Source organism: Ranitomeya imitator, chromosome 9 (genome assembly GCF_032444005.1).
Source record: "Ranitomeya imitator isolate aRanImi1 chromosome 9, aRanImi1.pri, whole genome shotgun sequence".
Classification (NCBI taxonomy): Eukaryota; Metazoa; Chordata; class Amphibia; order Anura; family Dendrobatidae; genus Ranitomeya; species Ranitomeya imitator.
This window is the reverse complement of record NC_091290.1, coordinates 39,914,992-39,932,285: the sequence shown is the minus strand read 5'-3', so window position 1 is coordinate 39,932,285 and position 17,294 is coordinate 39,914,992. Positions and strand designations below refer to the sequence as shown.

Genomic DNA, 17,294 nt, shown 5'->3' with positions numbered 1-17,294 from the left:
AAATATTTAAAAACACAAATTGTGCAATTTGTATTGCGAAATCCCATGACAGATCCTATCCACATCAGATTGACAATTTTCAACAAAACATTACCTTTTCACTTAAAGACTAAGCAAACCTTTTTTTCACAATTTTCATAGTTCACAGGTATTTTAAATGTGTGTAGATTGGTGGGGGGATTCGGACTGATCGTGCCATAGATCCTCGAAAAGAGTGCAGATCGGCCGACAGGACGGCGCACACAGACTGGAGTACGGACACACTAGAAAGCATAGATGTTGTAGACTTGGCTTTCTATTGAATCCGTACCCAGCTCTTTAAATTTTTGCTATCCCTTTAACGAAGTATAACGTGACCATTTTGATTTAAAGTGCATTTGTCATGTGGCGACTACACTTTAAGTAGAAAGCCCTGTTCAAGTCCCGATGCAGAAGTGAGTGGACCCAGGTGACGTCATGTCACTTTACAGATGCTGGCGGGCTTAGCTCACCTTCGATTATTTTGGGGGTGACGGGTTCCCTTTAATGACACTGATTGGTAAGAGGTACGCATACATAATACAGCAAAGTTAGCAGGACTTGGCCACTGATCTCATATGTTTTAGGGTGTCTGGAGCCAGTTTAGTCCTCCGTCCTATCAAGCAAAGTGTACGTGTATAGGGCAATCAAACATTTTTCCTTTTTTTCACTTCTGTCTTTTCCTCTGACTCTTCCAAGAGTCATAGCTCTTTATTTTTTTTTTTCCATTGACAGTCATATAAGGGCTTGTTTTTTGGCAGGATGAGTTGTAGTTTTGAATGACACCATTCACTTTACTATTAAAACGTACTGAAAAATTTGAAAAAAAATTCCCCTAAAAAAACAAAAAACACAATTTCACCATTGTTTGGTAATACCACTCTTTAGGTCAGTACGTTAAGTGTGATTAGATAATGTATGTATATTTATATACATACATGTATATACATACACACACAAACACACATTTGGTAAATAAAAGGGGTTTTGGTGCTTAGAAAATGGTGACACATATATATATGTATCTATATATATTTTTTTGGCCTTTTAGGGGGTCTTGAGCCTGTAATTGTTTGATTGCTTATACTATAATTCTACAGTAATGCAGTATATAGTGTAATTTATAGTTTGTCCTATGAAGAACAGCCTTTTTGCTGAGCTTCACAAGAGGACTAAGATGGCGGCCATGAGAGCTTTGAGCAGGCCATCAGCTTTGCGCGGTAAACCCATCGGATCTCACCAACAAGCAGGACATTCAATTGTTGGGTCAGTGACTGACAGCAGCAACTAAATGGTTAATAGCAGCGATCAGAGCTCCTCTCCGACTGCTGCAGTTACAGGCATCTGATGGGTCGTATGCTCAGCTCCTCAATCTACATCATACAGATCTCAGTGACCTGTGATGAAAGTGAATGTCACGGAGTTAATACACTAAGTGAAACGCGAATAAACAGCACACAATTTTCGAAAATAACTTTCTGTATTACATCTTAAGAACCTTATAAACTTGAACATAGAAACAATCCAAGGAGGAAAAAAAAATAAAATAAAGTGTCATTTATCATTTCCTGGCAAGAAGGCACTAGTCTTATTGAAAAGCACTTTTACAAGAACTGGAGACGCTTTGGCTTTGTGGAGGCGTTGCATCATTGCATCAGCGTATGCACAAATACGATCCAGATTGTCCATTTCCAGTACAAGCCCCAAAGTATCTGGCCGGCTCTCGATGATAAAAAGCATGTGTAGACTATATGAAGTAATCGTAAGGCAGCATGAAATCATATCTGGTTGCTGCCTAAACAGTAAACTCCTAAAACCTTCGTAGTGTTTAAAATACATAAGAAGAGTTTGAGAACTTTGGCACTTTAGTCCCCGAGAGGTCTACTCTTTGTTCATTATCTGTAGCACATCATCCAGGATGGAAGGACCCAAGTCCACATGAAGGGAGAGAAGAGACCCGGCGTGAGCAAGGAACTTTTCTTCCTTTACTTCCGCTGTAAAGCCATTATCCATCACTGGTAAGGGTTTGGCCATTTCTGTCACTGGGCTCTTAGGCTTCTCATCCAGGTGAAGCCGAGGTGGTTTTGGTGGAGGGGCCTGTAGAAGCGAGAGCGCTTGCGGCTCGCTTATTGTAGGAAGGGAGATGGCATTTTTTAAGACCGGCGATGGCATCTGCGAATGCGACAGAGGCGGGGTGGCATCAGGCGATGAAGAAGTAGAAGAGCAAGTGTTTTGTCTAGGGAGAAGGTGGAATTTTCCCTGAAGAAAAGAAATGTCTCCAAAAACATCTCCTTCTCCGCTGCCGATGTGTATGGTGTGCCTGAAGTCTCCGAGCGGAGGGCTTATCATGTCGGGAGACAGGACATCTCTCAGCTTTCCTTTGCGGGATCCTCTCTTCAGATAGATGGGAGCTTTCGTTGACATCTTCACAGCGTCTCAACTGAATTGATGGGAGTCCGCTTCATATGAAACATCTAGTCCCTGATCAAAAAGAAGAAACAATATAGTAAGTATTTCCAAAACGGCCTAGAATAAAAGCCCCCGGACATCTTAGATTGGCATCGGTTCAACCCACTGAGATCATGTGAATGTTTATGGGGGCTTCTGACAATAGAGATCGAGGAAGACAAGGATCCGGCGTGTCCGATTTTGGAGAGGCACTCCTTATGTTTCATAGTTTTAAGGATGAAGGTAGACTTAAAGGGACACTGTCACCTGAATTTGGAGGGAACAATCTTCAGCCATAGGGGGGGTTTTCGGGTGTTTGATTCACCCTTTCCTTACCCACTTGCTGCAATATTGGATTGAAGTTCATTCTCTGTCCTCCGTAGTACACGCCTGCGCAAGGCAATCTTGCCTTGTGCAGGCATGTACTATGAAGGACAGAAAATGAACTTCAGTCCAATATTGCAGCCAGCATGCAGCCAGGGGGTAAGGAAAGGGTGAATCAAACACCCGAAAACCCCCCCTATGGCTGAAGATTGTTCCCTCCAAATTCAGGTGACAGAGTCCCTTTAAGTCCATCGAATTCAACCTATAATCTAGCGTGTTGATCCAATGGAAGTCATAACCCCTATTGGGCAGACACCAATAGCTCCATATCGGGGCACAAATACCTCCCTGACTCCATATGGCAATCAGACTAGTTCTCTGGATCAACGCCCCGTCTCGGTGAGATAAGCCATTGCCAGAGTCTAACGATCTTAAGGTCTAAAGCCTAAAGGTACCGTCACACTAAGCGACGCTGCAGCGATTCCGACAACGATCCGGATCGCTGCAGCGTCGCTGTTTGGTCGCTGGAGAGCTGTCACACAGACAGCTCTCCAGCGACCAACGATGCCGGTAACCAGGGTAAACATCAGGTTACTAAGCGCAGGGCCGCGCTTAGTAACCCGATGTTTACCCTGGTTACCATTGTAAAAGTAAAAAAAAAAAAATAGTACATACTCACATTCCGATGTCTGTCACGTCCCCCGCAGGCATCCACAGGGTTAAAACTGCTTTCGGCAAGAGCGCTGCTAATGCACGCACTGCTGCCGAGAGTTTCCCTGCACTGACTGTCAGCGCCGGCAGTAACAGCGGTGACGTCACCGCTGTGCTCTGCTTTACGGACGCTGACACAGTGGACGCCGGGGGACGTCACAGACATCAGAATGTGAGTATGCACTGTTTGTTTTTGTTTTTTTAACTTTTACAATGGTAACACGCCGATCCAGCGATGACAGCGGGTGATCAGCGAGCAAAAAAAGGTCCTGATCATTCCCCAGCGATCAACGATCTCCCAGCAGGGGCCTGATCGTTGGTCGCTTTCACACATAACGAGATAGTTAGCGGGATCATTGCTTCGTTACCAAAAGCGTGACGTTGCAACGATATCGTTAACGATATCGTTATGTGTGACTCCAGCTTTACAATCGGCTGAACCATCGTTTGTCCGACAAACATCTATTGTCTATGGGGGCTTTAGGATATTTACATCTTAATTGGTCATACAAAGCACACAATGATATAATGCAATCGACAGAACCTACTATTAGTGGAGTCTTAGCTCGGCCTTCACAGTTAATCCCTTAGTCTATCAGTCGACCACACCTGAAAAAAGAAAAAAAAGAATATAGTAGAGAAAGCAGGAAAACATCTCGCATTATAAGCCATAGACAAATCTACAGGGAATAGGGTCCCTCCTACCAGGAAAGAGTCATATTCAAGGTGATCGGTGGAACGCTTTCCCACAAGTCTCAAACCAAAGATGGCTGGTCAGACATTGGTAGGAGTGAGACAGAACCAGTCCATACACCATAAACAGTGGTGGCCATCTCGTGATGCCCCCATTCATAGGAACGTTCAGGGAAGAGAGCAGTCAGCAGACATCTATGGTAGTGGATTGTCACAGAAAAAAAAGAGCCGATATGGATGGGTTCAGCAGACGGTCTTATGGGTATGTGGGCACCGGCCAGCTGGCGGTCGGTGGAGATGTCGATCGCGCATATCAGATTTCGTGCTGGCGATTGCATTCTTCTCAATAAGCCATCAACCAACCTGTCAGTCCAGAGCACAGGAGGACTTTGCCGAGCGAGCGCTCCTATGTATGAGAAAGTTGGCGGAGATGGCTGCAGGCAAAAGATCGGTCAAAACATCGCTCTGCCGACAGCCGTCTATTGTGTATGTACAGCCAGCTTTAGAAGCGGTGCTAAATGCTCTATTCTTTTCCCCTTTAGACACTAGATGGCTCTCCTGTCCTACCACAATCAGCAGGTTCTGACAACAAAATAACCCATTGTTGAAATATATATTATGCAAGATTTCAGATTTTTTAACTGTTATATTGAAAATGAAATTGTCAAGAAATTTTGCAATTTTCACACTGGCCCCTAAGTCTGAAACTGCATGTTCTTCACAGCAGACTTTTCAGTAGTCTCACTATCATCACTGACAGGATTAAAAAGGTTTAAACGACAGATCACCTAGAATCCACCATTCACAATAGGTGATGTCACCGCTCACCTCCTCCCTTCACTGTGACCATTTTCCAGACCAAAGCATACCGTAGCTTGAAAAATACTTATATACGGCACGTGCATCCCCGCTTTATTTTTAAGCAGTAGACGCTTCAGGAAATCTAATGAACGCTTGTTCATCAGGTGAAAAAAATCCCCCTACCCCTAATATATATATTTTTTTATTAAAGGTCAGACACAAATGGATGATTTTTTGTAATTAACACATTAAAAAAATATTCCTAGAAGTTTTCAAAATGACCCCTTAAAGAACGGGACATGTCCAAGCTTCTGCTCCCTCGTTGTGAAAGCATGAAAATTCACAGTCTAAACTAAACAAACGGTCACCTTTAACTACAAGGGGGGCCATCAAGCCGTGTGGGATCCAACAAATGGGAAGTTTGGATAAGACTTTTTGCTACAAATAGAGTCCTTTAAAAAGCCACTCGGGACACTTGTAAGCTTTTTTTTTTTTTTTAAATTCAAAGCAGGTTTTTGATACCCCACCTGAGAGCAGCATAATGGAGAGGCTGAGATCTTGATTCCATTGATGTATCACTTACTGGGCTGCTTGCTGCAGTTGTGATAAAATCCGTTTTCTCTGCTGAAGATCTAGCAGTTTTCTGAATGCTGAGCTCTGTGTAGTCACGCCCACATCACTGATTGGCAGCTTTCTGAGTAAAGCTGCCAATCACTGGTGGGGGCGGGGTGGGACTACCCGTCAGCAGGTTTACTAGTCCTCTAATGATAATCCCCTGCAGATAATACTGTGATTTTATCAAAATGACAGCAAGGAGCCCAGTAAGTGATACCTTACTGGAATCAGGGTCTCTGTCTCTACTTTATGCTGCTCTCAATTACAAGGCAAGAACCTAATCGGATTCCCTTTAATAGGTATTATTTAGTAAGATCATCTATCTGTGGGTGCCCATCCTCTTCTTAAATAGAAATGGTGATGTGTGCTCTTTAAAGCCGACTTAAAATGTATTATGTGAGTATTCTGATGGATGATCAGTGGCGGTCTGACCATGGAGTACAGCGATCCCAAAAGTCTCCGATGTGGTGGTTATGCATCCATCTTTGGGACCCTCATCCTTGTGATCGCGGTGGTCTCGGCCATTATACATGTACCACCTACCCTGTGAATCGGTGATAAATGCTGTTTATGGGACACCACCTTTAAGCTGTGGCCTTAGGTTACACTGTAATTGTATACTCCAATATAATTAGGTCTATGTATTAGTCACAGTTCGCACGCCGTGCATTGCATTATACCCCGTGGCTAAATTTCACCTTACGCCGTGCTATTTCCCAGTACGCATACAATGGAGGCACAGTCACAGCATTGCAACATCACACTGTTTTTCTGTTTCACAGGCGTTCTGCTGAATCAGGGGAGAGAAGTGTTGGTGGGGGTCATTGATAGGCCGCCAAATATATGGAATTCTGGGAACGGCCCCTTCTAGAGCCGCGGCCCGAGCGCGCTTTATTCCAATCAGATGGATTTTCAGCTTGGCAGCAGCTTGTGCAATAATAGATTACAGAGGAAAACTGCACTTATATTAGGCGAGAACACGTATAGGCACGGAAAGTTTGGAAAAATGCTGACATAAAGCTGACTCCATAGCATTGGTTAGAAATATTACATTGTGGGGGTCCCAGGGGTCAGACTCTCACCAATCCGAAAGACATTTAATAAATGTTTACGTTTTAACTCCTTAAAATGAAAAATAACCATCACCTAAAAGAGGATTTACATTTGGTTAAAGGGGTTGTCTGGACCTGGGGCTCAAGTCTATAGTCAGTGTATGTGACTGCAGACTTGCGAGTCCTAACAGCATGCATGGTGCGCGCAGTCGGGATTCTCTGATATTGGGAGTGATTTGCTTCCTTCCGATCACATTCCGACTAGACATCTCTTCGGCACCTGACTGCAAGTATACGATTGGCATACATGGGGTTACATGCCAACCAGCTCCCGGCACCGGAAAATCCTGACAGCGCGCAGTGTACACGCTGTTAGGATTCACAAGTCTGCAGTCACAGTGTGGTATCTCAAGGCCAGAAAACAAGTGTTCACCACTGGTTTGCAGTGGCGACATCCGATCCATTAGTCACTTGACCGCTGCAGCCAATCACTAACATCAACGATTTACATGCCAGGCCTGTGACCCCGCCCCGAGGCCACTAATTAGCTGCAACATTCAGGAAACTGCAGAAGACGACCCAATCGGTGAGCATTAAGTGGGTACAATTATAGACACTGTTCACTGGTCAAATCTGGTAGCAGCAAAGTTTTACTAAATCATATCCACACACTGAAAAGAAAATAAATCAGCAGCTGATATTGACTTTGTGCTGATTTTCTATCCTGGGAATATCAACATAAGCTGCAGATTTTTTTTTTTTCTTCCAAGGATTTGTAGAGGAAAAACATCCCGTGAGAACTCACCATGAAAAATCAGAATAGTGGATGATTACTTGTACGACCCAAAATGTTAATTCATGATGAAAAGTTGAGATTTCAGGAAAAGCATTGGTTTAGTTTACGTTACCGTCTCTTATAAACAGTGCAAGTGACCTTGCTTTGAATGCGGCGTGGATAAAGGCTTTGTAGGCGGCGCTTGGCAATTTAATGGGCGTTTTTTTTTTTTTTTTAATTATTCATTGTGTACAAAGGGTTGAGGAGCGAAACGGTTTATAGGGCCTGGAATGAGAAGAATGACAGAACAAGGATGATCCTGTTGAGTTGCATTTCATGAAGTCTCCCTCCCTTACTAGGAATGACCAACAAAAGGGAAATCAATCAGGTCGAGGGGACTTTGTGCCTTTGGAGTTTAAAGGGAACCTGTCACCCCCCAAATTCGAAGATGAGCTAAAGGTACCGTCACACATAACGATATCGTTAACTAAATCGTTATGTGTGACAGCGACCAACGATCAGGCCCCTGCTGGGAGATCGTTGGTCGCTGAAGAAAGTCCAGAACTTTATTTCGTCGCTGGATCTCCCGCTGACATCGCTGGATCGGCGTGTGTGACACCGATCCAGCGATGTCTTCACTGGTAACCAGGGTAAACATCGGGTTACTAAGCGCAGGGCCGCGCTTAGCAACCCGATGTTTACCCTGGTTACCAGCGTAAACGTTAAAAAAACAAACACTACATACTTACCTTCAGCTGTCTGTCCCCGGCGCTCTGCTTCTCTGCACTCCTCCTGCATCCTGTGTCAGCGCCAGCCAGCCGGAAAGCACAGCGGTGACGTCACCGCTCTGCTTTCCGGCTGACAGTGCAGACGAAAGCAGAGCGCCGGAGGACAGACAGCGGAAGGGAAGTATGTAGTGTTTGTTTTTTTAACGTTTACGCTGGTAACCAGGGTAAACATCGGGTTACTAAGCGCGGCCCTGCGCTTAGTAACCCGATGTTTACCCTGGTTACCAGGGACCTCGGGATCGTTGGTCGCTGGAGAGCTGTCTGTGTGACAGCTCTCCAGCGACCAAACAGCGATCAACATCGTTGTCGGTATCACTGCAGCGTCGCTTAGTGTGACGGTACCTTAAGCCCACAGGCATCAGGGGCTTATCTACAGCATTCTGTAATGCTGTAGATAAGTCCCCAATGTATCCTGAAAGATGAGAAAAAGAGGTTAAATTATACTCACCCTGGGGCAGTCTGGTCCGGGGCCTGCCATCTTCTCACGATGACGTCCTCTTGTCTTCACGCTGCGGCTCTGGCGCAGGCGTACTTTGTCTGCCCTGCTCAGGGCAGAGCAAAGTACTGCAGTGCGCAGGAGCCGCGGAATAAAGACAAGAAGAGGACATCATAGTAAGAAGATGGGAGGCGTTGGACCGGACCGCGATGCCCATCGGACTGGACCGCCCTGGTGAGTATAATCTAACCTCTTTTTCTCATCTTTCAGGATACATCGGGGGCTTATCTACAGCATTACAGAATCCTGTAGATAAGCGTCTGATGGCTGTGGGCTTAGCTCATCTTTGATTTTGGGGGTGACAGGTTCCCTTTAATTGGAGATAAGCTGCACAATGGCCATGCTGCTCGGGTGGAGTTTGGTCCATGATTTGGGGCTCGACATCCTCCATGTCTCTAGTTCTCCCATGACTGACCATCTTCTAATGCAGGTAATTGAGGGTTTTGCTATACCGTGTCATTATCCGATGTATCACAGCTATTTCATCAGTATCGGTTATTACACACGGAACAGTTCAAAGCATTTACTGGAAAATTTAAGAAATTATACAACCTACATCAAAACCTTGGAGAAGTCAACTGCCCAAGATTACTCTAACCATGGTGACTCACAGAGCTTCCAGATGGGAGACCGGGGTGTTCAAGGAGTTACAATTGGTGACGGTGGCAGCATTCAATTCCGCACATTAATGCTGACCCTTACAGCATTAATACACCCGTCATAGATCCCAAGAGTCCCCACTGGCTCACTCCGACTCTGCTTAGGCCCGTGACCCTCTGGAGTACCACCGTTCTCCAAAAACAATGGCAAACCAGCCCAACCCTCCATAGTTTTAAGGTTGAAGAGAGACTTGAAGTTTTCCACTACTTGGACAACCCCTTCTCATACCCCAAGTTCGGCCCCCATAAAATAATAAAGCTTATGCTCCCCTCCCACGCCAGAGCCGTTCCCGCGGTGTCAGCATTTCCCATACGGTTGTGATACGACGCCGGCACCAAATCACCGCTGGCGTCAGTGTTCCCACCTTCAGCAGGAAAAGGAAGCGAGAGATCAGCTGCGGCCATGACTTCCACGTACCACAATAACCGCAAGGGAGCCCCAGGGAGAGCGAGTGCCGACACCGTGGGAACGGCGCCAGCACCGGTGGTCAGTAAAGGCTTTAGTATTTTACGGAGGCCAAACAGGTCCTAGTGAACAACCCCTTTAAGTCCATCAAGTTCAACCTATAGCCCAACATGTTGATCCCTGAGGGAGGCAAGAACCCCATGAGGCACACACTACTAGCTCCATATTAGGGAGAAAAAAATCCTTCCCGACTCCACAAATGGAAATCGGACCATCTCCCCGGATCAACGCCCCATCACAGAATCTAACACCTACAATATTATATTTATCAAGAAAGGCATCCAGGCCTCCTTGAACCAACCATTACAGCATGTGGCGGAGAGGCCCATAGTCTCACTGCTCTTACAGTAAAGAATCTGCGTCTTTCCTCTACATGTAGTGGATTCCGCCTTGTCCCCAGTTGAAGGCCTAGGTGTATAAAGACCATCAAAATGATCCGGGCAATGGCTTGAACATATTTGGGCTCACACTTCAATGTGACCACCAGATCAATTGTTCCTCTATATGTGATCAGCTTTTATTGGCGTTTTACAGAAGTACAGCAGCGCTTACTAGTTACGGTACCCCAGGCCCTGAGGCCGCGGATCCCTCTTCTGCATCCTCCTGTTGCACACAGCTCAGGTTGATTCAGGGTCTACACCTTAAGTGTTTGGGAGGATCGAAGGCTTAAAGGGATTGTCTGGGTTGGCTTTACTAAAACCAGCATTAGGCTATGTGCACAGATTCTTTTGCAGAGTACCCAGTTTTTAAGGAGGATTCGAAGAATCAGCTTCTGTTCCAAAGCACGTTGTGTGCACAGTCTTACCCACCCAGAAAATCCCCACTAATCCCGCAGTGATGACGTCATGTCCAGCAATTATGTGACCACTGCAGCCAATCTCTGATCTCACCAATCATATGCCTCACATTCAAACATCATCCATGAGGCCAATGATTGACGACGGACGCGACGTCACCTGTGCAGGAGCAGCGTGTGAATGAATGGGTGAGAAACAGCCATTACATTCACTACTTTGACCTGGTTTTCATTCATCTAATGTGTACGGGCACCAAAACTACAGTAATACAGTTTGTAACCTGTTCGCCCATGACTGCAGGATACAAACAATATATGACATGGTGATGGCAGCAGCTCAGGGGCCTAATGAAGGCCAAGGCCCAGTGTCTGCTGCCGCCATGTTTGTATATTGGATTTAAAGGGGAATATACAATAAAATGACCCTCCATCACACTGTAGAAGCAGCTACAGGTCTAAATCCAATGAAAAAAAAAAACAAATTATATATATATATATATATATATATATATATATATATATATACATACACACACACATACATATGTGTGTATGTATGTATATATATATATGCATGTGTGTATATTATGTGCAACGCATCGGGTATTCTAGAATATGCATGTCCCTGTAGTATATGGACAATGATGATTCCAGAATTCGCGGCAGACTGTGCCCGTCGCTGATTGGTCAAGGCAACCTTTATGACATCATCGTCGCCATGGCAACCATTATGACATCATCGTCGCTGTGCCCGTTGCTGATTGGTCGAGGCCTGGCGGCCTCGACCAATCAGACGCGGGATTTCTACGTCGATGCTGTGCCGGTCTCTGATTGGTCGAGGCCTGGCGGCCTCGACCAATCAGAGAGCCGGGATTTCCAGGACAGACAGACAGAAAAACCCTTAGGCAAATTATATATATACTAGATGGTGGCCCGATTCTAACGCATCGGGTATTCTAGAATATGAATGTCCACGTAGTATATTGTCCAGCCACGTAGTATATTGCCCAGCAACGTAGTATATTGCCCAGCCACGTAGTATATTACACAGCCACGTAGTCAGGAGGACTGATCAATATAGAGGTATCAGGAGGACTGATCAATATAGAAGTGTCAGGAGGACTGATCAATATAGAAGTGTCAGGAGGACTGATCAATATAGAAGTGTCAGGAGGACAGATCAATATTGAAGTGTCAGGAGGACTGATCAATATAGAAGTGTCAGGAGGACTGATCAATATAGAAGTGTCAGGAGGACAGATCAATATAGAAGTGTCAGGAGGACTGATCAATATAGAAGTGTCAGGAGGACTGATCAATATAGAAGTGTCAGGAGGACTGATCAATATAGAGGTATCAGGAGGACTGATCAATATAGAAGTGTCAGGAGGACTGATCAATATAGAAGTGTCAGGAGGACTGATCAATATAGAAGTGTCAGGAGGACTGATCAATATAGAAGTGTCAGGAGGACTGATCAATATAGAAGTGTCAGGAGGACAGATCAATATAGAAGTGTCAGGAGGACAGATCAATATAGAAGTGTCAGGAGGACTGATCAATATAGAAGTGTCAGGAGGACTGATCAATATAGAGGTATCAGGAGGACTGATCAATATAGAAGTGTCAGGAGGACTGATCAATATAGAAGTGTCAGGAGGACTGATCAATATAGAAGTGTCAGGAGGACTGTCAGGAGGACTGATCAATATAGAGGTGTCAGGAGGACTGATCAATATAGAAGTGTCAGGAGGACTGATCAATATAGAAGTGTCAGGAGGACTGATCAATATAGAAGTGTCAGGAGGACTGATCAATATAGAAGTGTCAGGAGGACTGATCAATATAGAAGTGTCAGGAGGACTGATCAATATAGAAGTGTCAGGAGGACTGATCAATATAGAAGTGTCAGGAGGACTGATCAATATAGAGGTATCAGGAGGACTGATCAATATAGAAGTGTCAGGAGGACTGATCAATATAGAAGTGTCAGGAGGACTGATCAATATAGAAGTGTCAGGAGGACTGATCAATATAGAGGTATCAGGAGGACTGATCAATATAGAGGTGTCAGGAGGACTGATCAATATAGAAGTGTCAGGAGGACTGATCAATATAGAAGTGTCAGGAGGACTGATCAATATAGAAGTGTCAGGAGGACTGATCAATATAGAAGTGTCAGGAGGACTGATCAATATAGAAGTGTCAGGAGGACTGATCAATATAGAAGTGTCAGGAGGACAGATCAATATAGAAGTGTCAGGAGGACAGATCAATATAGAAGTGTCAGGAGGACTGATCAATATAGAAGTGTCAGGAGGACTGATCAATATAGAAGTGTCAGGAGGACTGATCAATATAGAAGTGTCAGGAGGACTGATCAATATAGAAGTGTCAGGAGGACTGATCAATATAGAGGTATCAGGAGGACTGATCAATATAGAGGTGTCAGGAGGACTGATCAATATAGAGGTATCAGGAGGACTGATCAATATAGAAGTGTCAGGAGGACTGATCAATATAGAAGTGTCAGGAGGACAGATCAATATAGAAGTGTCAGGAGGACAGATCAATATAGAAGTGTCAGGAGGACTGATCAATATAGAGGTATCAGGAGGACTGATCAATATAGAAGTGTCAGGAGGACTGATCAATATAGAAGTGTCAGGAGGACTGATCAATATAGAAGTGTCAGGAGGACTGATCAATATAGAAGTGTCAGGAGGACTGATCAATATAGAAGTGTCAGGAGGACTGATCAATATAGAAGTGTCAGGAGGACTGATCAATATAGAAGTGTCAGGAGGACTGTTCAATATTGATGTGTCAGGAGGACTGATCAATATAGAGGTATCAGGAGGACTGATCAATATAGAGGTATCAGGAGGACTGATCAATATAGAAGTGTCAGGAGGACTGATCAATATAGAGGTATCAGGAGGACTGATCAATACAGAAGTGTCAGGAGGACTGATCAATATAGAGGTATCAGGAGGACTGATCAATATAGAAGTGTCAGGAGGACTGATCAATATAGAAGTGTCAGGAGGACTGATCAATATAGAGGTATCAGGAGGACTGATCAATATAGAAGTGTCAGGAGGACTGATCAATATAGAAGTGTCAGGAGGACTGATCAATATAGAGGTATCAGGAGGACTGATCAATATAGAAGTGTCAGGAGGACTGATCAATATAGAAGTGTCAGGAGGACTGATCAATATAGAAGTGTCAGGAGGACTGATCAATATAGAAGTGTCAGGAGGACTGATCAATATAGAGGTATCAGGAGGACTGATCAATATAGAAGTGTCAGGAGGACTGATCAATACAGAAGTGTCAGGAGGACTGATCAATATAGAGGTATCAGGAGGACTGATCAATATAGAAGTGTCAGGAGGACTGATCAATATAGAGGTATCAGGAGGACTGATCAATATAGAAGTGTCAGGAGGACTGATCAATATAGAAGTGTCAGGAGGACTGATCAATATAGAAGTGTCAGGAGGACTGATCAATATAGAAGTGTCAGGAGGACTGATCAATATAGAAGTGTCAGGAGGACTGATCAATATAGAAGTGTCAGGAGGACTGATCAATATAGAAGTGTCAGGAGGACTGATCAATATAGAAGTGTCAGGAGGACTGATCAATATAGAGGTATCAGGAGGACTGATCAATATAGAAGTGTCAGGAGGACTGATCAATATAGAAGTGTCAGGAGGACTGATCAATATAGAAGTGTCAGGAGGACTGATCAATATAGAGGTATCAGGAGGACTGATCAATATAGAGGTGTCAGGAGGACTGATCAATATAGAAGTGTCAGGAGGACTGATCAATATAGAAGTGTCAGGAGGACTGATCAATATAGAAGTGTCAGGAGGACTGATCAATATAGAAGTGTCAGGAGGACTGATCAATATAGAAGTGTCAGGAGGACTGATCAATATAGAAGTGTCAGGAGGACAGATCAATATAGAAGTGTCAGGAGGACAGATCAATATAGAAGTGTCAGGAGGACTGATCAATATAGAAGTGTCAGGAGGACTGATCAATATAGAAGTGTCAGGAGGACTGATCAATATAGAAGTGTCAGGAGGACTGATCAATATAGAAGTGTCAGGAGGACTGATCAATATAGAGGTATCAGGAGGACTGATCAATATAGAGGTGTCAGGAGGACTGATCAATATAGAGGTATCAGGAGGACTGATCAATATAGAAGTGTCAGGAGGACTGATCAATATAGAAGTGTCAGGAGGACAGATCAATATAGAAGTGTCAGGAGGACAGATCAATATAGAAGTGTCAGGAGGACTGATCAATATAGAGGTATCAGGAGGACTGATCAATATAGAAGTGTCAGGAGGACTGATCAATATAGAAGTGTCAGGAGGACTGATCAATATAGAAGTGTCAGGAGGACTGATCAATATAGAAGTGTCAGGAGGACTGATCAATATAGAAGTGTCAGGAGGACTGTTCAATATTGATGTGTCAGGAGGACTGATCAATATAGAGGTATCAGGAGGACTGATCAATATAGAGGTATCAGGAGGACTGATCAATATAGAAGTGTCAGGAGGACTGATCAATATAGAGGTATCAGGAGGACTGATCAATACAGAAGTGTCAGGAGGACTGATCAATATAGAGGTATCAGGAGGACTGATCAATATAGAAGTGTCAGGAGGACTGATCAATATAGAAGTGTCAGGAGGACTGATCAATATAGAGGTATCAGGAGGACTGATCAATATAGAAGTGTCAGGAGGACTGATCAATATAGAAGTGTCAGGAGGACTGATCAATATAGAGGTATCAGGAGGACTGATCAATATAGAAGTGTCAGGAGGACTGATCAATATAGAAGTGTCAGGAGGACTGATCAATATAGAAGTGTCAGGAGGACTGATCAATATAGAAGTGTCAGGAGGACTGATCAATATAGAGGTATCAGGAGGACTGATCAATATAGAAGTGTCAGGAGGACTGATCAATACAGAAGTGTCAGGAGGACTGATCAATATAGAGGTATCAGGAGGACTGATCAATATAGAAGTGTCAGGAGGACTGATCAATATAGAGGTATCAGGAGGACTGATCAATATAGAAGTGTCAGGAGGACTGATCAATACAGAAGTGTCAGGAGGACTGATCAATATAGAGGTATCAGGAGGACTGATCAATACAGAAGTGTCAGGAGGACTGATCAATACAGAAGTGGCGGCCTCGACCAATCAGAGACGCGGGATTTCTACGTCGATGCTGTGCCGGTCTCTGATTGGTCGAGGCCTGGCGGCCTCGACCAATCAGAGAGCCGGGATTTCCAGGACAGACAGACAGACGGAAAAACCCTTAGACAATTATATATATATATATACACATAAAAGATCCCATCACCCCCCGCCGACCCTCCTTTTGCAAAATGTAAATAAAATCTTCAAAATAAAAAAAAATAAAAAAAAACACATACACTTGGTGACACACAAGTAACGGTCAGAGCTAATACTCTATTTATCCCCGTCACTGAGGGCCAAAATTCATAAAAATAAAAAAAAATCATCAAAACAGCAGAATAATTTTTTTTTTGTTTGTTTTACCTCCCCAAAAAGAGAAAAAGATCAGTAATATGGAAAGAAAGTCATTTGCTAATACAAACTACCGCTCGTGCCACAAAATAAAACCCACATACATTGAACAATATATATATAAAGTTAAGACGAAAAAGTGATCACCAAGAATGGAGCCACTGGGACTTGGTGGCCCCCCGAAGGCCATGGAGCCACACATTATGGATGGAGGTCCCATAGTGGGACCTGTACAGAGTGTGGGGGGCAGCATTAACACTTGGGGTCTATAAGGGGGCTTATACAGCACAGTACGCCATCACCATGGCCCCTGTACACACCTGCCAGGCAGAAGTAAGGGCACACCCCTCCCTCCACACAGGTACAGCACACACCCAGAGCCGCCTGCGAAGTCCAGTCGTGGTACCAAAAGTCTCAGCATGTCGCGCCGCTAGCCGTCTGCCCCGTTCACACTGACCTGTAATGCTGCTGCTGGCTCCAGGTGTGGCAGCTGCGGACGTGGTTGGGAGTGGCCCGGCTTCCGGTCCTCAGTCGCCCGCACCAGATGTACAGCGGCCGCGCAGAGCCCGCAGTGTGCAGCTCCAACTGCCGAGACACTGAGACACCTCAGGCTAAGACCCGCCCAACTGAGGCGGCAGCCAATCACCGCAGTGCCAGCACCAGGAGGAGGAGACGGCGGGTAGTTGGGGAACCAATCAGGTACTTTTTTTCCTTTCACCTTTTTTTAAGCAATAAACTTTATTTACACGACACAAAGTAAACAGCAATAAATGGCTATAGACTCTATAGCATAGAGAATCAGGCCACTGTTCAGACTGCCGCTATGGTGGCCGGTGCTGACTGCTCTACTGTGTGTTAATAAGCCTCAATAGTATGCAGGTGAATTAATAGATTTCACAATAGAATCTGCATACAATATTAGATTGCAGACCTGATGAAGCTGGTGTACTTACTTGTACGGAAGGGGGGGGGGGGGGGATGTAGGAATGGCTGTGCGATCCTAATATTTAGATGTGCATCTTAGGAGTGTAGCTCTAGTTATACTGGTAAAATGCTTC

At 44.5% G+C, this 17,294-nt stretch overlaps 1 protein-coding gene across 1 annotated transcript; it reads right to left on the bottom strand.

Annotated features, from left to right (window-relative positions):
* Positions 1-1,750: 1,750 nt before the first annotated feature.
* CDC42EP2 (CDC42 effector protein 2) lies at positions 1,751-16,827 on the bottom strand. Its single transcript, XM_069739721.1, has 3 exons — positions 16,694-16,827; positions 4,050-4,110; positions 1,751-2,499 (listed from the first exon to the last, which is right to left on the bottom strand). Exon 3 carries the CDS (start codon positions 2,440-2,442, stop codon positions 1,900-1,902), a length of 543 nt encoding a protein of 180 aa, XP_069595822.1. The 5' UTR covers positions 2,443-2,499; positions 4,050-4,110; positions 16,694-16,827; the 3' UTR covers positions 1,751-1,899.
* Positions 16,828-17,294: the final 467 nt, after the last annotated feature.